Source organism: Drosophila sechellia, chromosome 2R, assembly GCF_004382195.2.
Source record: "Drosophila sechellia strain sech25 chromosome 2R, ASM438219v1, whole genome shotgun sequence".
Classification (NCBI taxonomy): domain Eukaryota; kingdom Metazoa; phylum Arthropoda; class Insecta; order Diptera; family Drosophilidae; genus Drosophila; species Drosophila sechellia.
The window spans coordinates 18,283,012-18,304,378 of NC_045950.1; the positions used below are offsets into that span (position 1 = coordinate 18,283,012).

At 47.4% G+C, this 21,367-nt stretch overlaps 1 protein-coding gene across 1 annotated transcript in view; it reads left to right on the top strand.

Annotated features, from left to right (window-relative positions):
* LOC6615508 overlaps positions 1–21,367 on the top strand; it is a 42,200-nt gene that overhangs the window by 17,578 nt on the left and 3,255 nt on the right. The window contains exons 2-4 of the mRNA XM_002039851.2: positions 1,041–1,698; positions 18,836–19,045; positions 19,175–19,404. Of these exons, the coding sequence (XP_002039887.1) occupies positions 1,041–1,698; positions 18,836–19,045; positions 19,175–19,404 (1,098 nt within the window). The remainder of the gene's footprint in view (positions 1–1,040; positions 1,699–18,835; positions 19,046–19,174; positions 19,405–21,367) is intronic.

Genomic DNA, 21,367 nt, shown 5'->3' on the forward strand with positions numbered 1-21,367 from the left:
AGCCAGGGGCGACGATCGACCTGGCCGGGATCAGAGTCCCAATGCCTCGGCTTCGATTTAAGTTTATCCGCACGATCAGCGCCAAAAAGCCAAAAAGCCGAAAAGCCAGCGCGAATGCCAATGCCATAATTTTTTGCCAATCCGCACGCACGGAACGGGACTAAAAAACCGGCGGGCTGGAATCCCTGGGACTTAGAAGCTGCTGGAATTCCGTGCGTGCCCAGCCGGCATAAACGGTAAAAACGGTAGCCACAGCGAGACGCTATAATTATTGGTTTCAAATCGGGATGGCTAGTGGGAAAATAAGCAGACGGAAGAGTTTATATCACTCATGAGCTAGTTCTGGAGAACTTAAATGCTTAGATTTAAACTGTATATGGCTATGTATGTATCTATACCAGATGTGTTTCATTTTGGATTAGTACATCAGTTTCTGTCCAGCACTTGCAATCAATGCAAAGCGAATTAAAGATCTCTAACGGACCAATTTGGAACTCGGCAAGGGCAGAGTGCCATCACTGATTTCACTGGGTTTGGGATCGAGTTTCTGGCTCCGATTCCATCATCAATTGCCGCTTTGTGGGGGCTCGGACTTGGGCCTTGGGTTCGACGTCGACCTGGGCCCCATCTTCTTTCAGTATGTGAAAGAGCTTTCTGCTCTTTAATGGACTGGAGACGAGAGCCACATTAATTTAGTTACGCTTCGACAACGATCTCGAGTCGGAGATCTGCGCGTCATTAAAGACAATTTCGTGATTCGCCACGATTTGTGCAGCAAATTACTTGCTAAATTATAGAAAGCAAACACTGGCTGTTGCTCACAAATCAATAGAAATCAACGCCTGTCAGGGCTGAGACGCCGATTCTCAGGGCCATTGTTGACTTAATCAATAAAGCGAATTTGGGTTGTTTTCTATTTCGGAGTGGCAGTGGAAGTTTCACCGGATCATTTAGCCGAGCAAACAAGCGACAAATGAAAAATCTCTGACTCCAGTAACTCATTGTGTTTTCTCCCCTTTTTTTCTTCATTCTCTTTTCAGAGTCAGGCCTTGGCCTTAACCAGAGCTGCCAACGCGGCCGCCGTTGTGGCCGCTGCCAATGCCAAATCTCCCAATGCCTCATCCTCCGCCTCGGCCAGCCTTGCGGATCTGGCCGTCAAAAAGGAACACTCCCTCTCGCCGCCCCACAGTGTGGTGGGTGTGGGAGTGGCTGGCGAGGATCAGCACCGCAGATCCTCGTTGCAGGGTGTGCAGGAGAAGCTCACCCAGCTGCAGATGCAGCAGCAGCATCACCAGCAGCAACAGCAACAGCACCAGCAGCAGCAGCAGCAGCAACATCATCATCATCAGCAGCAAGCACAGCAGGCAGGCGCTGGAGTGGGCGGTGGCGACCTGGCTGGACGCAGGTCCTCCGAGGGCACACCACCCACCGCACATCCCCCAACGAACTGCGAGGGACAGGCGCTCTCCTCCTCCACAGCCTCATCTAGTCAGAATGCCACCCCCAAGAGCGATCGGGAAAGGGAGCGTGAGCGGGAGAGGGATCGAGAGGAGCGCGTGGAGCGAGGCAGCATATCCTGCCTCCCACCAGCTGCCCTTGGAATGGCCGTGGGCGTCCAGCAGGCCCAGCAGCAGGAGAAGTTGCTCAGCCATCCGGCCTTGGATTCGCGACGGGAGTTCGACGTCAGCAAAGTGAATCGTGAGTAAAGGCAGCTTTATATATCAATTCATTCATTTAGATTTAACGTGATATCTTGCTTAAGTGGGATATTAAATATATTCTTATTGTATTGTATGGGTATATTGATAAGGAGTTTACTAATTAAATAGTTGACAATTATAGTAGGGAAGCAAGATTATGAGATAGTTAAAACTTGTTCCAGATTGATGATGTTTTCAAAATTTCAAATTCGTAGTCATCGAGCTGCGGTGTATAAATAATGGAATTTAATATTATTCATAATCCAGTTCGTGATTATGTGCGTAATTAAAGGGTCTGTGTCTGTGTGGGAGGTTGAATATAGGTGCGGGGAGAAATCACCGCCCCCTTTAAAGATACAACTTTAATCAGGCCAGCTGCTGCTGGTTAATGGCAAATGGAAATGGCCAGGGATTTCCTCTGCCCCAACGCAGCCGGCCTAATCCATGAAAAGTTCATTTGATTTGCTCACAAGGCATTAAGCACGTATCCCACAGAAACTCAGTGGAAGCACACGCACACATATGTACGTTGCTTTCCTTGAGCAATGGCCATGGTAATCTTGTTTGGTTCATCAATAGTTTAGCCCTGGCCAGAAGTGAACCTGTGCCACCTCGTTGCGGATGCATACATCGAGTATCTGTCGGATATAAATGGAAACTGTGAAGCCTTTTGCATACCAACGATATCATTTCCTTCGCTCCATTCAGCCACGCACACGGACACATTTACAGATAGAGAAACAGAAACAGACATAGACACAGACACGGACGCACAACACTCGTATATGGATCGAAATCCCCTGGATTAAGCATATGAAGCATTCATAACGTTTATTTTGTGTACGGATGTGTATCTGTGTGTCTACGGAATGTCTGTGTGTGCGAGCAAACATTCGCTTCTGGTTTAGGAAGTGGGTGGTTTCACTGGGTGGGCGGTTGGCTGGGTGTCGGTGTGGCTGGGTGGCTCGGTGGGTGCTAAGTGAGCACCCACTTGTGGAGTGAATCGCCGAGGAGGATGCAGGAGGCCAGGAAGCGTGCCTTGCTTTTGTTTGTTATGGCTTCAGTCGCTCGTCTCTCGGGCGCTCACTGCGTATACGCAATCTGGCAGGATGTGGGAGCACGTGTGCGATGGATCAACAGGTGGCAGGTGGCTATGTGAGGACCAAATTGTGGCTTCGTCCTTGCAAATAGTTGGGCAAACAATTGACTTTAGCGATAAATATGACTGTTAATATTTTAGGATACCGGATACTTTAAGCCTTCGGGAAGAAACGATGTTCGCAAAAACTTAAACCAACTGCCAACTGCAACAGGGAGAGGATTTGATTTGAATTTTGTTGCTGTGAATTTGTGAATCCTGCTGTTGTGTAAGTCTGTGTGTGTGTGTGGATGCGTATCTGTGTAATGTGCTTTGTAGCATATTTTGAGGATTTGCACAACAAAACGAGGTGAAGATGGGGACGGGATCCCATGGATGCCGAATCCTACGACCATCCTACGCTTTTTGTTTGCTTATTGTTGCCGTCATTTGGCATTGCCATTGCTGTTTTTGTTATTATTGTCATTTAACATTGCCATTTCCAACATTTCGAACAGCTGCAGTGTGGGTTCATATGTAAATCTGTTTTGTTTCGATGCGTTTTGTTGTGCACATTTCTGAATGCGAGTGTGTGTGCGTGTTTATTGCGCCTAAGCTGCTCAGCGACGCAACACGATATTTATCCTGCCGCACCACCCACCGCCCACTCGGCAGCTGGGCTTTTCCATTTCGGGGCTATTTTTATGCTCCTGTTTTCGGGATTCTCGCCTGTCTCTGCTGCGTTTCGATTTATGCAGAGTTTAGTATGCAACATTTTCATACGTTAGCCTTAATAAATCCCCACCCGGCTGCACTTGTCAATATGCACGACGTGCCACCGCCCACCGCCCACCAGTTCCCCAACCCCCTTGGTCCTGCAGTTGCCACACTGTTGGCACCTATAAGCCTATGCAAACACATACACCAATGCAGGCGGCGCGTTCTGCAATTGAAAATCACTGCGCCTTAGTTAACGACACGTTTGTGGATCAACGCATTCGGGAAAACGAACCAGGCTGCGCCAGCCCCACCCACTTGACCCTGCTATTGAATCATTGTTGCATTTGGCCACCAAAAGTGGAGCACCAGCGGCAGCAGGAGCTGCATCCGCATCCGCATCCGCATATGCATGTGTCATAAGCCAGGCGGCACCATGCATACAGGACTATGAGCGTCCTGTGGACATAAGCACGCGCTCAAGGATTCAAAAAATGGGCACCCATTCGATCGGCATTATGCAGATGTCATGAGGCGGGATTGTATAATGAGATGGTGGACTCTAGCCTGTGGGTTGGACGGAAGAGCACCCGATAAGCCCTGATGGACACACAAGTGTCGGCAAAGCCGGTCAGTAACTTTGCAGAGCATATTGCTCGAGCTTCGGCTACAGTTCCAGCTCCATCTCCAACTCCAGGTCCAGCTCCACTTACTCGGTTTCCGAGTGCTACTGGTAATCAGGCGACACAAAAGCATTGCACAGCTCCAGCTGCAGGATAAGAGATACTGAACTCAACTCAAAGCGGTAGTAGGAGCAGCCGGTTTCGCAATCACACGCAAAACTAGGTACGACTCCTCGTTCACCCGAATCGCCTGACTCTCACCTGTGAGAGGAGTGGCTAAGCCCTGGGCCGATGGATCCGCTGGGGCGACTGGGGCGTTGGGCGATGGTTGAGCGGTAGGAGCTTAAGTGTTAAGCGTTATGCACAGTGGCCAGTGCGGAGCTGAATGATACCACTCACCTAAGCCGGTTCCCGAAAACCCACTGCCCACTCCCACTCTCACTACCAATCTCCAATCCTCCAATCACCTATCTAAAGCCCAAGCCCCATTCGAGCATATGTGCTAGCGCATAGAGCATAGATGCAGATGCGGATACAGATACAGCCTCAGATAGAGATACAAATTCGAATAAATGCCAAACGCAACAGGAGGCAACGTTTCCAAATTATAAGCAAAAAGGGATTGGCCCGTGCGACAGCAGCAACAACAACAACAACAACTGCAGAATAAAAGCCGGTTGTTGCCAACCAGCCACACATAAACACACATACGCTCACACACATTGGAATACATTTAGCCAGGACATCGCCAGGAGCTAAAGGCAGGTGCTGCAGGTGATGCTGATTGAGTTAAGCCACCATCATCGAGTGCACTGCAAAATGCAGAGTTTATCTTAGAGATACATTTAAAGTGGGAGATAGTTAACTCACAAAATCAATATGGAATCGATTACAGTTCTAGAAGAACATAGAATAAATATATATTAGCAATCATAAATTTTTATATTAGGCATAATAATAATTAAATTATAAGGCACAGAGATATCTTTTTTTCGTACAATGCGGGCGAAGATTTTCTGCTGCTCCAGCTTCAGTTAGTCCCTTTATCCCTCACACAAAGAGAACTACAAATTTTAAGGATTTAAATGTTGGTAGAGGTGAACGAATCGAGCTCTCGGTGCTGCTACCACAACGGGCCCGGATGAGCCCTAGCGCCCACCATCCACTTCCCACCGGCAACGTGCAACTTGCAACCGGCAACGTGCAACGTCAGTGGAGCAGCTTGAAGCTCGATTCGAGCCGCTTAAGGCTCCCTGTGCGTTTTCGGTTTATAATCGAATATATACTCACTGTGTGCCGTGTGATTATCAAAACAGAAGTACGTATTATACAGCAGCCACATCAGCAGTGGCAGTGGCAGTGGAACTGGCAGCAGGAACTGCAAGTATAAATCACCAGCATTAACTTTGAGCGCTTTTGTGCGAGTAAATATATGTGGTAGTGCGTGTATCTATTAATACACAAGTGGGATTATGCTGGGAGCGCATTTGTAATTAGTCAAGGACCAGGTCTGGCCAAGGGGTTCGATTATGAATATTATAAGATTCGGTAATTTTCCATTTTGGCAAGAACAGCTGCAATCGGGATTTGCCATAAGCCCTCCGCTCGAAGGACATACTATACACTTTCTTGAGTTTCTGCCTGCCGTACAGGCATCCCATTAGACTCCAAACAAATGCCGGAGTGCCAATTAATGCCGCTGCTAAACCGTTTATTTCCTGTCACTTCATATTGAATTTCACCCACTCTGTGGCACACATTCAATATTCCACTTTAACTCTATTTTCACATACACACACACACGGGGTATTAGGGGAATTAGGAAAATCAGCAGGCGAGCGAGAGCAACTAATGCGAATGCAACTGGGCAACTGGGTCTCATAATCCAAAAGCGAAAACAAAATCATCATCATCATCATAGTGAAAAGGAGCGGGAGCACAAACAGGAACAGGAGCGAAAGCAGGAGCCACCACCCAAGGACATTAGGCGAAAGCATCAAGTTTGCGACTTATCCTGCGACCTAAGCCTCCTGAACCCGGTGAACGAACATCCAGCCGAAAAAGGGTAGAGAACGTACGCCCTCCTCTCTCTCTCTCTATCCGCATCTAGCCATCTCTATCGTCTGCCTGCTTTGCATGCGAACTTGGCGCCAAAAACTTTCGAGTTTCAGCCCGAGTTGCTTGAGCCGAGGGCACGACATTATTTGGGAATCCCTTATCCCTTTATCTGGCTTTAGCCCTAATCCCATCAGACACAAATGAAGAGAAGTTTCACGTTTCGAGTTTCCAGCTCCTTAAGCTTTTGTTTTTGTTCCTGTTTCTGTTCTCAGCTCGCAGTTCCCTGTCCTTGCCATTGCCTTTGCTTTTGCTTTTGAAGTGCTTTGGCAATGGCAACGACGTCGGGATTAGGCCGCCAGCTAATGCGTCCTTGTGCCCACGCCCGTGCCCGTGCCCGTGTCTGTGTCTGTGTGCGTGTCCTTTCGTCTGCAACGGTATGCGTGAGCCACTCAGTGAGTGTGTGTGTTTATGAGCCAGGTGGGTTAGACGGCGGCCCAGACAGTTGCCAGTTTTGGGAGCGAGTGGAGGTCGAGTCTTTGGGGATGCTAATCCCAATACGACTGGCAATCCTGCCAAACTGCCGGCAGACAACTCACAACCTCGCTTGCCGCACTTCCCAACTCCAGGCGATGTACTGCGAGAAACGGCAATGCGCGGATTTGCATTAGATGTGAGTAATCCAGAGTCACTGAAACTAAAGTTGCATCTAAATGTGACTAGAATGCGTAAGTAGAGAAATAATTTTACTAATCAATATAGAAATGCTGAGATAATTCAGATGCCAAATAATACTCTTTCCTCCAAGTGATCAGTTTTGAGCAGTTTATTGAACCCAAAACAGGCAGAAAATTTCTCTCGGTGTGCTGGCAGGGCTTATTGATCGCGCAGGGGATTATCCAGGGCGCTGGCATATTGGCAGCCTGGCAGTCGGGCAGGCGATTGTCCATTTTCAATTTGTGCTCCACCAGCGATTCGGGATGGGGTAAGGACCACGTCGAAATGGAAGGGCCTTGGGTTTGGGTATGGCTCTGGGTGTGGGTGTGGGGTCGGGATGGGCCTGTAATCCGTTCGAATGCCCGACCAGTGCTGCCTACAAGTGCGGATACATCTGTATTCATGCATATACATATATGCACTGAACACATTGTTGTTGTTGCTGTTGTTTAAAGCCAGTGGCTGTCTGGTGCTTTGTTGTTTTAGCCTCCATATGAATCATACGCAACCTAATCCCAATTCGTTTAAGTCACTGACAATCCATGGATGCACAGGCGATGCCGCAACACATCCACACGGATAGCAGCGCACACTCGCACACACACACACACTCTCTCTCGCACTGTCCAATGCCAAATCGTATCCACTCCTCCCCCAGCCCCTAGCGACCATTCAACCTCCCGTTTTCGTTGGGTCGAGCATATTTTCGCAATAAAGTAGATCCCGCATTAATCCCAACGATTTTGTGCTCTGGGCATTGCGTGTGCTTTATTTGTCCGTGTATTGGTGCCAGCCACGTCCCAGTGTAAGTGTATCTGTGTGTGCGCCTGTTTATATCTGCATCTGTGTGTGTGTGCGTGAGTGTGTCTGTGTTAATCCTTAAACCGGCAGAGCTAAAGCTGCCCGCGTTGACGTCGCTGCCAACTGCAAACGAAAAAGGCCCAAAAGCATGCCATGAGTTGGAGTTTTCGAAGGGCGTGCGGTGGTTTTTTGGGTGGGGGTGGCAGTGGAGCGGGCGGCGGAGGTCGGGGGACCCACGCAGTGACAGCCCACCCCCTTTCGTCGCCCGCCCTCCGAGACTCGGTTTGCGGATGAGTCGATGGCGACGGCTGCTGCTGCTGTTGGGAGATTAACTTTTTTCCATGCAAACAGTGACGGTGTGGCGGGGGTTTAGGGGGGATCGGAACGGCCAGGGTGGCCGGGGGGAGGAGGGTATCGGCTGTGGGGGCTGGGATTTTGCGTTTGCGTTTGCTTTTGGTGGCCGTGTGGGCGAGGGATTTAATTTCGTGCGGGATTATTATTTCGGATTTAACTCTTCGTTTTATGGATCGCTTGGCATTATAATGAACAGCGGCGTCGCCGGCTGGCCATGGGCGCATAAGGGGGGTCGGGTCAGCTGAGATACATATTTACACATTCGAAAAAATATCAATAATTTGTTGGATTATTTTCTAGAGAAATCAAAAAAAGTACTCCCTATCCCTATATTAACTGCAGATATGATTGTCGTTGTATCAAATAATTTAATTTCATTGAAATATTAGCTAGGGCTAGTATCCCAAATAGCGATCTCATAAAAATACATTGTGGTTACATTGTAGCTATAGGTTTTGTAATGCAGTTCATGTTCTCCACTATTATAATCCACCCCCCATCCACCATGCACCGTACTTATCCCAAATGGTGAGCACCTTTATTCGAGGTTAGCACGCCACTGCTCTATAACCCGCTTTGGCATTATAAACTCCGGTGTATTTTTATAACCAAACCTTAGCATCGTCTGCGACAGCTTCAGCTACAGCGTTCGGCGACGGGAAACTGTGAACCCGAATCCATTATAGCTTAAGCTGCTGCCAACACCAACACCCAGATACAGACGCACACACACGTACAGCTGGGGCATTATCCCAAAACGAAATGACATCCCTTGGAAATTAATCCTTAATTCCATTCATTTCGTATAATCCCAGAGATATACTTTGATAAGCGTAATGCGGGGCCAGGGCTTAACGGTAGAGCAAGCGAGATGGTGCGAGGCAGAGAGAGCGAGAGGGAGCACGATTGAGAGAGGGGCTGGGGGTGTGTGTGTGGCTGTGTATGTGAGTGGCGATAGCGAGAGCGGCAGAGAGAGAGAGCCCAGAGCCACATGTTGATATCCATTTGTGTGCGTGTATCTGTATCTGCATCTGTATCTGTGCCTTTGCCCCCGTATCTGCGCCTGTGTGTGTGTGTGTGGGCCAGAACTCTCGACTCTCGCAGCTGAGTTTTCGGTTTCCGCTTCAGTATCGTGCCAAACATGCTGGAAGAAGGTTGGTGTAACTGCTTTTCGCTGTGCCCAGTGTTTTCTGTGTGTTTTCGTTCCGTTCGCGCCGGTTATTGCTGTTTGCAGTTTGTTGTTTATGTTTAATGGCCTGGCCAGCAATTGGATTATGTCTGAGACTGTGGATTATGAACCTGACTCTCTCTCTCTGTGCGTGTGTGTGCTTGTCTCAGCCTAAAATAAATCTAGCCCTGTGAATTGTGTCCTGCGACCTGTGAGTGAGTGACCTGTGGTGGGAAGTGGGAGCTCAGGAACTGAGGAACGTACACCGGGGACAAGGACACTTGCACACACAATAGATCCCGCCATTGAGTTGAGTTCCTCTTTTAACACCCTGACAGCTGGGTGCTCGTGTGTTTTGAGTCTGCAGACCAGATTTGCCACACCACTGTCAAGTCGCATTTGTCAACAAAGGCTACAGCCGCACACTCACACACCAGTACACAAGTACACCAGTACACCAGCACACTGGCAAACAACACACAGCAAACAAACACACAAAGCGCTCAAATGAACTTAAAAAGCAGAGCGAAAGCTTTTAAATCTGTTGCTTTCGTGCAGGCTAATCCCTATGAAGTTCACTAGATTTTGCTTTGTTGCTGTTGTTGTTCCAGTTCAACAGTGGCAGACACCAGTTCACCAATACACATAAGCACTCCCACAGATACACACTCACACAAATGCGAAGTAAAGCTGGCAAGGGAGAGCTGCCAACAAGAGCAACAACAATGCACGGCGCGCTTTGGCACTTAAACCGAACTGAGCCGTCGGGCAGAGCTCATCCTCATCCCCATACCCACCGTCATCCTTCCAGTGCCCATGGGAGCAAGTTGGAGCTGGGCAAGCCCCCACATCCCATCCGCCCACTGACCTAAGCCACGCTCACCCGAAACCACCCACAGCCAACCGCCCACTGCCCAACACCCGCAAGAATAAAAGCCAGAGCAAAAAACAAACAAGCAGCGAGGCTGTGAAAATAAAATAAAGCCCTAGAGAAGGATAACTGCGAAGGGGACTTGAGCTAGGGGTCTAGACGGGATCATCCATGTATGTATGAATGTCGGTAGTGCTAGTCTTCAAAAGGCAGTTTACCAGGAGAACCAATCAAACTTCTACTCTTATGTATTCTATTATTGCGATTGATCCCAACGAGTTGAGAGTTCTTATTGGTCAAACTATCCGTCCTATATAACCATATTCGATCTTATTGGCAAACAACTATAGAGGAATAGTAAAATGTTAGATCATTGTGATACGAAGAGTAATCGTTTTGCCATTTGAATCGACGTTGCTAAGCAAAGTCGGCTTAGGATCACTATGGCGCTGCACGCCTTTCAAATTGCGTAATGAAGTATAGTTCCGCTTTGATTTCGATCTTTCCTCTTTGATTCCGGTCTTAGAAATATCCGAGCATATGACGAAGGCAAGTTCAACCCCAGCCAAAGCTTTTCCATTGCAAATCTGAGATTAGGCACTCGGGATCTACTCATTACAATAGTACTCGGGAGGCATTTAATTACCACCCAGCCCCTGGCTGGACTACTCCGTCATATCAGATTATATAACCAGGAGTGACTGTTCGTGCGTGCTCGCTGGTGATTTGGTAGCGTGGTTTCGCTCATTATGCCCAAAAAGCGAATTCCGCCTCGGATTAAAAACAAACTCACCGACTTCATCCCTTCATTCCCGACCAGCAATCCGGGTAGTTCTACTCAAACCGCTTAGAGATTATAGCGAACTTTTGACTAATTTGATTATCTGATTTGGTATTCATAGTCATAGGACCCCTAACCCTTTAAATGGGCTAACTGCTGCAATTTTTTTGCTGCCGTCACTGGCTCTACAGGCGGTTGGGTGTCATGTGAGTATGTGTGTGTGTCTGGAATCCCCAAAGATTTAGCTGTAAAAGCCCCACGGCATTGCTCCCACATTCGAGTGCTCATGCATATGGTATATGCAGTGTATGGAGTGTACGGAGTGTATGGTGTGGAGCTGGAAAAAAATCAACTGGAATGCCGCTGGCATTGGGTGAAATCGCAAAAAATTAGCAGTTAATCCCCTTAAATTGAATGCCGCAGATGGTGTTGCCATTGTCGTTGTGCTTCTGTTGCTGTTTGGTTAGTTCACATGGCTGATAAAGGCCAAAAGGAACAGAAACAGAAATAGCAACTGAAACTGAATCACAAAAGTTAACTGGGCATTTGGACATCGCAGAGATTGTTAGGCGAAAAGCCAACATCGCAAACAAGCGGCAAACAAACAAGTGTGTGTGTGTTTGGTGGCTCGTGTTTGCGGCAATTAGCCTGAGTTGCCACATAATACGCGCGGCTAAATGTTTAAGATTTTAAGTTGCAAGAGGCCGGGGCAGAGAGGTGCAGCTCCAGCTCCGTTCTCGGACCTAAGCCGTCAGTATGTGTTACTATGTTTGCGGTTTGGCTTTTGTGGCCGAGGCTTAGGGAATCTGCCCTGCCCCTCCACCTATTCCGCAACTAGTGAAGAAATCTGTTGAGAAATTTAACCTAATCCCGGCCAGAGTTCAGGGATCCCTGCAGCGGATCCGACAAAAGGCTGGAAAATAATAAGGGGACGCGAAGGAGCTGCGACTTATAATGGCACTGCGTAAATCCCCTTCAAATTAAGCTCCTTGCCAGCCTCGCGTATCGACGTCTCGCACCCTTCATCCCAACTCCCATTGCCCTCCCCATCGCAATCCCACACCCATCCCATTCCGATTCCGATTCCGAGGCGAGGTTACGCTTAATGCAAATACAATGCTACGCGCTCACCGCAGCCGGATCAAATTTCATCGTCCTCTGAGGGCGACCCCTCAGCTGCTCGCCTCGGATCCCCACGAATCCCCTTGGATCCCCGCGTCCCTCGGCCAGACAAAGCCCAAATGCCAAAATACCAATGCGATATGGCGACATCGTCGACATCCTTTCTGCTTCCTCCTGAGTAGGACATCGTCGACGTCTGTGGGCCACTAATAAACCCGAGCCGTTGCTGCCCCCCATCCGCCGCCTCTGTAAAGCCGCTCATCTGGCGGCTCCTTCGGGCCGCCCCCTTCGCCACCAGTTTGCAGTTCATTGGCAGCGGATTAAGCCGGCGCGCATTCGCAGAGGCAGCAAATACAAAAGACGCTTTTGCCATTGGATCGATTTAAAATACTTCAGCGGCAAGGAAAATAAGCGGGACAGAGAAGAAAAATCAGTTGTGGGTATTAATAAGCGCTGAAGGGGACGGGACGGTGGCAGGGGCGGAGGCGGAAGGGTAATATGCATAAGCACCATTAACTTGTACTTAAAACTGTGGCAGGTGGTTGAGCCGGGGAGCGGACCATGCGAAACAAGGGGGTCGGTATCGCCGCCTTGCCCCCGCTGAATGTAACTTAATTCGCCGTGTGGCTGCCAGCGTCTTCAAGCGGATTATATTAATCAATACAGTGATATATATGGCCTTTGTTCAGCCTTGCTCCTTACAGCTCCCGACTTCCTCCTCCGCCGCCTCCTCCTCATTTGCCTGATTCGCCTGCGAGAAGGTTTAAATCAGACCGACAGCCACTAGGCGTATACTTATTTTACTCCGCCTTAAGAGCTACTTTCTCCGGAAAGTGGAGGTCTTACTGAATTCATTTAAATTAATATTAAGGCTGTGCAATCTTTTAACAGTTGTATGAATTTTGTAAATAAACGGGCAAGCAATTAACGTTTTAAGTTTTTAGTGCCATATCTTAAAAATTACTCGAATGAGCACCATATCATATATATATTTTTTGTATCAATTAAAATCCGCAGCAAAAAAAAAATACAATAGGTATCAGATAGTCGCCTTGCTTTCTCGGTTCGGAGCCGCTTCGAGTTCTTTTGCCCGCTTTAATTGAATCAATGGCACAGATCGCATGTTGTGCTCCTTTTGCCTCCGCCGACCAGAGACTTTGTTTGGCTTTAAGCAGGAAGATTTAAACGTAATGCTAGCCGATTTCCTTAGCATATTTATGCATTTATGTGTGCATATATGTATATATTGTACACATATATGTATATATTCAGTCACACAGTCAAAGCGTCTTAAGCGCTAAGTAGAAGCAACGTAAATAAGTAATATTGATAACTAAAGTGATTAAGGTTGCCTTTGGGTCTGCTGCAGTTGCACTGCCCCTCAGCCCGCCCCTCTGTGTATGGCTGTATAGCTATGTCTTTGGAACTGTCTGCTGGAACTCACGTATGGATCCCACAGCCGAGTGGGTGGCCCACTTGGTCAATTCGGAATGGTTAAAACAAACGCAGTCTGAGCAGGTTTATGGGGAAGCATGAGCGATTTCTTGGTTGCCATTTTGGCTTGGCCCTTTTTTTTCCCTCAGCTGTGCCAGTGATTATGTATGGTTCAACTGGTTTCTGGTTGATTTTTGGACATGCAACCCCGAGAAGGAAACGGAAACCCCTTCTGAGTTCTATCTCGGCTGCGCTTGTTTGCAGACATTATCGACATTTAAATCCCTTATTTGTGGCTGCTGCCTGGGCGTCCTTTTCCCGGGCACTTGATAGAATTTGACAAATTGAAAATCCTTTTGTGGCGAGCGGTTGTCCTTGTGTGCACGCATGGCCTTATCCTGCACTTCATAATTTTAATCCGGTTCCACAAAAATGTCTGCTTATTTGCATCGCCAAGCTGCCGAGTTGCTGAGATCCTGGCGAGTCCTTGAGCACTCGGCATTCTTTGCGCTTTAATTATTCACTTCTTGGACTCGTTTTAATCCCACTGCCATCAATTTGGCATTGCTCTCTTCGATTGCATAACTTCGCATTGGTTTGCCCGAGTCGAGAGTCATTTGGCCGAAAAATACACATTATAATCCTTTTGTAAGAATTTGTCGCTGGCACATGGCTTCGCCAACTCAACCCAACCAAAACCAACCCAAACCCAAGCCAGCCCAACCCTCTGTGCATTCAATTATCGTTTGGCCTCGCAGTTGGCCATTGTCTCAGGGTCCCTGTCCGCAAATTCGCAAAACTAATGAAGTGCTGCAGCTCCTTGAGCAGCCAGCTAATGCCACTAGAGTCCTTTTTCCTTACTCCCCTCCAGAGCTCCTGGTCTCCTGGACTCTTGAACTCTTCAGCCACTTGGCCGCATGTATAAGCATGTTTTCTGGTTTGCTTCACAGACAAAGCTTAGAACCACTTAAGAAAATCCATTCACAACCTGAAACTAACTAGAGTCCTGGCCATCCTGCCGTCGGGGGTATGTGTGTGAGTGTCCTGCAAAGATTTTCGAACGCTACGTCTGAGGTTTGGCCCCTGTCGTTTTTGCCGGCAAAAGAAAGCTCACCTGATGATGGTCCCAAATCAACATATGAAGCAAACAACAAAAAGGATTAAGTCCAAGACACACACACGCACACATGCTCCCTTTGCATAGTTTTACATGTCTAAGGACAAAAAATGAATTTATTGCGCAACAAAAACACAACTTGAGACAATTCCAAAGCCTAACCCAAGAGGCCGAGGCCAATTTAGCAGCTGAGATGGGCCAAAAAAGTGGGGGGTTGGGTAAAGGATTCAAATAAATTACCGCTACGGGCCATACTTATTTCATTAGGATTATTTTTGACTAACATTTACGGCTCTCCCACCGGCAGGGTCCTTTCCGCAATACTTGGAGGAGTGCGTTGGGTGGCAGGAGAGTCCTGGAGTCAAAGGATTCCTGATTTCCGGTTGTATCCGACTGGGCGGATTTCGATTGGTTCGCCGATGAGGGCGCTAAACGCGAACAGTCAGCGATAAAAAGAAAGAAAATGCCTCACGGCATTAATTATAATCCGCTTAAAAGTTTCAACATGTTTTCCCAGCCCCCCAAAAGCCCTATTCAAAAAAAAAAAGAACACGAATACAAATACGGTGGCAAAAAAAAGAGGCGTACAAATCTCAAAATACGCCTCTGACTCAGAGCAAAAGGCCAAGAAGCAGCGGAAGAGGGCCAACTCAAATGCAAAGTGCAGATTTTTCGCATGTGCACAAGTGGAACTCGAAGTGCCAAAGAGCATTGACTCTGATTTGAACAAGAAGTATTCTCGGGGGTGAAAGATCAGTTCAAGCGGCGGCTCGAAAGTCCTCGACTTACAGAAGGATTCGTAATCCTTGTAAGGGACGCCACGGTTATGGGGGCTCACGGATGGCATAGGTTGAGATTGTTTCTTTATCCCTCTTCATTTCATCCTTATATATCGTTACAAATAAATATTTTTTCTCTTTTCATTATATTAACAGCGATTAACAGTTCGTAAAAACGTTTTTTATTATGTTCAATTCTTTGTTAGTTCAGTATACCCAATCTCGCCCTTCAAATAAATGATCTAAACTAATTGGCAATCCCACTTCGATACCCCGGCAATCTGGCAATTTACCACCGCCACCCCGCGTCGCTTTTCAATAGCTAATCTTTCATTTCCTAGGTATTCATTATTCCACAAGGCAAAGGCAGTTGTTAGGCAGCTTACTTCGCTTGTGTCCTGCGGCAAGGACCAAAAAACACCCGGGGCAAGACGCAAACCGATTTTCATTTTATTGTCCTGCTTAATATGTTTGTTTTTCTTTTGCGAGTGCAGCAGGCCAGCAAGAGCGGGAAAGGGCAGGGAAATCAGGAAAAGCGCAGGGACTAAGGCAAGGATATGTTCAGGAAGCCAGAGGTGTGAGATGCCAGCCAAGTGAAAGGCTTTCCTTTGTGCCAGTTTGTATGTGTGCGTGCTGGGGAAAGTTCTTAAGTCGCTCCGAATGCTGCTGAAGCTGTCGGAGGCATTATAAATTAAAATGCACGCATTAAAAATTCTACTAAAAAACAGTTTGCAATTAAGTAGGACTTAAGTTGAAGTGTAAATAAAAATGCACACACGTACACTTATGTATGTACAGGATCCCTTGGGATGCTGAAAATTTGTTTTCTGGCGTGAAGTGAAGGAAAAACTTGTGGCAATTTCCTTAAGACTATTGCTTAATTTCCGGTCACCCTTCCTTGCAAACATCGTCCCACGCACACCCACATAAACACCCATGAACACACGCAAACATACACACACACACACACACACTGTGGCCCTGGGAAGCCTACTTAAGTCCCTTGAAATCCTTCAGATTCTTTGCACTGGTCAAGCAATGATAAGCAAATTTCCCCACAGTTCACTTGGCTTTAGACGTACCCTTTCCATCCACGTGTCCGTTCTGGTTATTAAAACTTTTGGTCTGTTGAAATTTTAATTTTCCTAAATACCCAAATCACTCAAAATCATTTTAATAAGTAAATTATGAGCAGTCGGCCTATAAATAAACAATCACACAATTTATTCCAGCGAAAAAGTCGAGAAAAGACTACAAATATTTGTCGGCCCAAGGATACTTGAGTAATCCTTTGCAGTCACCTAAATAGCTCTGCCCGCCTAAAGTTTCTGCCCGTCCGTGTGTGTGTGTGTGTGCATGTAAGGATTAAATCGTTTTGATGTCCTTGCCAGGGCAATTTATAATTATTTGTTTGCGTCGGCCTGTGGTCAGCCAATTGGTCAATTTCTTAGAAGAAAGTCGAGTGGATAAAACTTTTCCTCTCCCTTTTCCCCTCAGCCCGGTAATTTGGATACTTTATGCACATGAGATGTTTCTGGAAACTTTTCAAAAGATTATAAGTCCTTATTGGGGGGCCGCAGAGATCCAGAGGGGAAACTGCTCCTGGCAGTTACCTGCCATCCTTCGTGAGCTGGGAATTTTCCAATTTCGGTTGATTGCGATGACTGAACTTGATTATTTCTGCTGCCATCGATGCAGGTTAATAAATCTTAAGCCGCGTGGCGGTTCGCGGAATTCGATGCCAACGAGGGGATGGATACCGTCTTAGCCCGCCCCCTGGAAAAGTAGAGTTCATTTACAAATCGTTTGTCGGCTTACTTACGGGGGATCCAAGTAGTAGATGTTGCCGGAGTCGTCTGCCTGCCGCGCCAAGATTTAATGCCCTCAAACAGTTTTCCTGCGCGCTTAATTCAATTTGTTTTGGCCCGCTTCGACTGTCTCGATTACTTACCATTTTTTCAGATTTTCTCCTTTTCGTTATTTGCCTCCTGCCAGTGGGACTGATAATGCTAATAAGGATAAGCTCTGTCTGCCATCGTTGGCCCGGGTGACTTAAAGCTGCTGATTCCGACCCGGCCAGTGGTTGTTGAAATGCCAGTTCAGATGCAACAATTAGTGCTCGGTGGTCTGGGCATCCACCCGCTAAGACCACCACACACTAAACGCAACTGCCACCCACTGAACGCCACACAAGCCCACACACATACGCACACATATGCAGGTGGACGAAATCCGCTTTTGTTTTAGCCCCATCAAATCATGGCTCCATGGATAATGGATATATTGAGTTTATAATTCGGCTGCGCAGGCCGCACAACGAGTTTTCATCCATGGAACCAGACCGCCGCACTAATGACCAGTTTTGGGCCATCATGACCATCATGGCCATCGTGGGGCGAGAACATAGTGTTTCGGGGCCCAAAACAATGCGTTTAGAGCAGCTGGCTAATTTAATGCTGGCCAAATTTTTTCATTGCTCGCAAATATTTCGGGTGAACATTTCGAATTTATTGAATTTAATGGGATTATTATTACACCTTTCCCATCACTTAAAGTTCTAGGTGACAAACAATGCATTATAGTTGAATTCTTTATTCCTTTTCAACTCGGCACAGCCGACGCAGCGGCTGATGTATTTATTTTTAATGCCGATGGCCCCCAATGAGGTTTTCATGGCAATTAAAAGATTTGCGTGGCACACACACAAACACGCGCCGCCCACAAAATATGGCATGGAAATCGCACGTAATTGGGCTGAACTTTCGGTTGGTCCGATTTTATGCGATTTTCCTCGATTTTCCGCACCCCCAAACCCCTCAACCCCACAACCAGTCAACCTGCCAGCCAAACCGATGTTCTTTAAAACGCTGCACGGACCCGGCAAATGCCAATCGTTCGCCAATCTCTGGCTGCTTACAATTTTTATAATTGGAATAATTAATAATACCATTATGTCGGCCGGACCTGGGGCGTTAAGCCTATTTGCAGTGTGCCCATCAGCCCTTCAGCTGCTCCTGGCCACGCCCACTTGCAGCGGCAGGGAATAATGTCTATAACTTCTATGCCCTGAATTTTGACATTTTATTTTTAAGCCTTCACTAATTGGTCGGGAGGTGCGGCGAGTTAGTTTTTGGCCGAGCGATATCGAAAGAAAGAGCATAATTCATAATTTCAAAAATGTTTTTTCCAAATTTCAAGTTTATTTCGCCAGTTTAGGACGCCCGCAGCGGGCCAGCGTAATGGGCGGCAATTTAATCGGCTAAAACCATTTGCGGCTAACCGCAACATGCAATAATTTATTTTAATACCATTGTGCGTGCGGAGGTGTGGAGCCAATCTGCATAAAATGCCCCATTTCGAATATGTTTTAATTGCTTATTTTAATTTGTCGATGATTTGCACTTGGAACTAGACTGAACTAAACCGATTATTGAACACCACTCGAGTGTGGCAGCCAGCTATTATTAATAATATTATTAGTGTATTTCTAACCGCCCCTCCCCTTCTCCTCCTTTCAGCCAAATCACTTCCACTTCACTGTGTGGTGGAGTCGGTGCACTCCCTGCACGCCTCCCTGACCATCGACACACGCCAGCCCTGGAAGAGGCGGCCCAACATCGAGACCGACAGCTACGTGATCATCGCCGCGGCCACGCCCTGGAGCGAGATTGTCCAGACGGCGCTCCAGAGGCTCGGCTACTCCCAGGAGGTGGCCAACACAGCCAGAGGTGAGAGCTCCATCCTAGCTTATAATGTGGCATCAAGTTTAAAGATGTTTATTCTACTACTCGTAGTAGAATATTCAGTGTTAGCAACATATTAATTCATATTTTTCATTCACATTTATCTTCCCACAGGCTCATTAATAATCAAACATTGGAAACCCATTCCCCTGGAGCAGATATCGGACAACCCAGCGGTGCCCGTGAGCGATATTGTGGGTGAATTGACTTCCGTGATCACGCTGAGGATCGTGATCCTGCGGCCCAAGACATCGCCCTTCGGAGAGATCAAGGACAAGCTGCTCAAGCTGCTGGTGCTGCAGTCGCATGCGGTGCTCCGTTCCACAGGATGTCCGCTGGATGAGGTGAGTTTCCGACCCCCAGCCGCCTGCTGCCAATTAGACATTCACTTTGAACTTTCACTTAAAATTCTGCACTAAGACGACGAAATTCTATAATGATTCATAAGCGGTTTACGCCGAACTCCCCCAGCGCTCTTATCCGTCTTTGAGTTGCTAAAACTTGCCGAAAAATGTCTCCGGATGAGAAGTGGCGACGCTAATTTGCGTGATGTGAGGCATGAACACACACACTCAAGTACACACACACACACACAGAAAGAGATACTTATAACTTTTGCATGTCCTGTCTGCTTACGGAATATTTAACTCATTGAAAATGTTTTGATAGCTACTACAAAGAAATTTTGTTAAGCCGAGTTCATTTATTTGGTTCACTTAACTAATCCTTTTTTGCAATAGTTTTCATTTTAATCAGCTTTACGCTGCCTGCTCTCCTGTCTCCAGGACGCCGAAGTATGCGCACGAGTGTGTGTGTGGCTTTTGTTTTCCTTTTTGAAATCGGTTTAGAAGGCTTAGTTGGGAATCCTGCAGCGGGCGGGGCTCCCAGTGCATGGCTCACATGACCCAGTTCCATGGGCGGGGGGCGATATCGGTGCATTAATGCCATAAATCATTGGGCCGTACACTATCGCCGGCGATGAACAGCACGAAATCACGGCCAGAAATACCCTTCAATTGATATTGCGACTGTATTGGCCTGGCCCCCCTCCAGTGCTGCTCCATTCCCTCCCCCCTCGATTAATATTAGCAAAGCAAAGCAAGGCAAGGCACCTAATCACATGATAAGCATTTACCATAATTTCCACATTCGCTGTCTGACACCTCCAGCCCATCGCGGTGGCTCTCCACTGTCCGCTGAGGAGCTTTGCTTTGGGGTGCGCCGATAGGAAAATCAATTTAATAATACCCGGCCACGTAAGAAGCGTCAACCCATTTTATTTACAATTAGGTGTCTACCCCGCCAGCCCGCCCACCTACCCACCTGGCCACCTAACCCACCTAAACCAGCCACCCTCCAGTTCGCTTGTGTTCTGAGCAGCTTAAGTGATTTGGGGCGCCTCCCTAGCTGATAGCACCACCAAGACGCTAGAGAAACCAGTGACATTACCACAGACCGAACTAGAATCAAAATCAGAAGCAGAACTAGAACCACCGAAAGAGCCAGACATTATCTTTGCCAGCAGTTGGGAGACAAAGCAGTATCTTTGAGCATTTAATACGCCATAGCAATCTACCCTTTGGCCAACTCATCGCGTTTCGATTCTATTTCTGTTGGGTAAATTCAATTTTAATCGCCATAAGCTGATGTGTCGCTGCCTATCAGGTATCAGGGACTATCTATTTATCGCCTTCGATTCGATTCGATTCGAGCGGGCCACTGCGGCTCTGTTGTCTGTTAATATCAGCCCGGCGATACCGCATTGCTCAGGTATCAGTCGCCGCCGTGGTCTGCGTATATCGTAATAGGCAATTTTCGACTGCCACTCGCACTCGCACATTTATTTTATGGCTAAGTAAATCCCGCCACTTGAGTACGCCGGCCAACAACAACAGTACCAGCTACAACAGGCTACAACTACAAGCAAAACCCCGGCGACTGTGATTTTTATGACAGCCGCTTAGTGACCGGCGGACTTTGGGGTCTTAGTGCAGCTACTGTTGACAGTCGCTCAGTGCGAACGCAAATCCCAGTCCAAGGTTGTCCTCACCCCCACTAATCCCATGCAGTTCCCCCTGATTTCCACGCGGAACACACCACTTTTGAAGTGATGATCAAATAGCTGATTTTCCACATAACCATCATATGACAGCAGAGCGTGGCAGCACTTAAAATAGGTGTTCTTAATTAGACAATCAGCGAATTAGGGTACCCGAAATGTTTCCATTAATTTTCGTGCCTCTGAATCACGCTCTTGCCAAATAGAATCTATGATTATGCAGCAATTCGTATTCAATAGCGTAATCT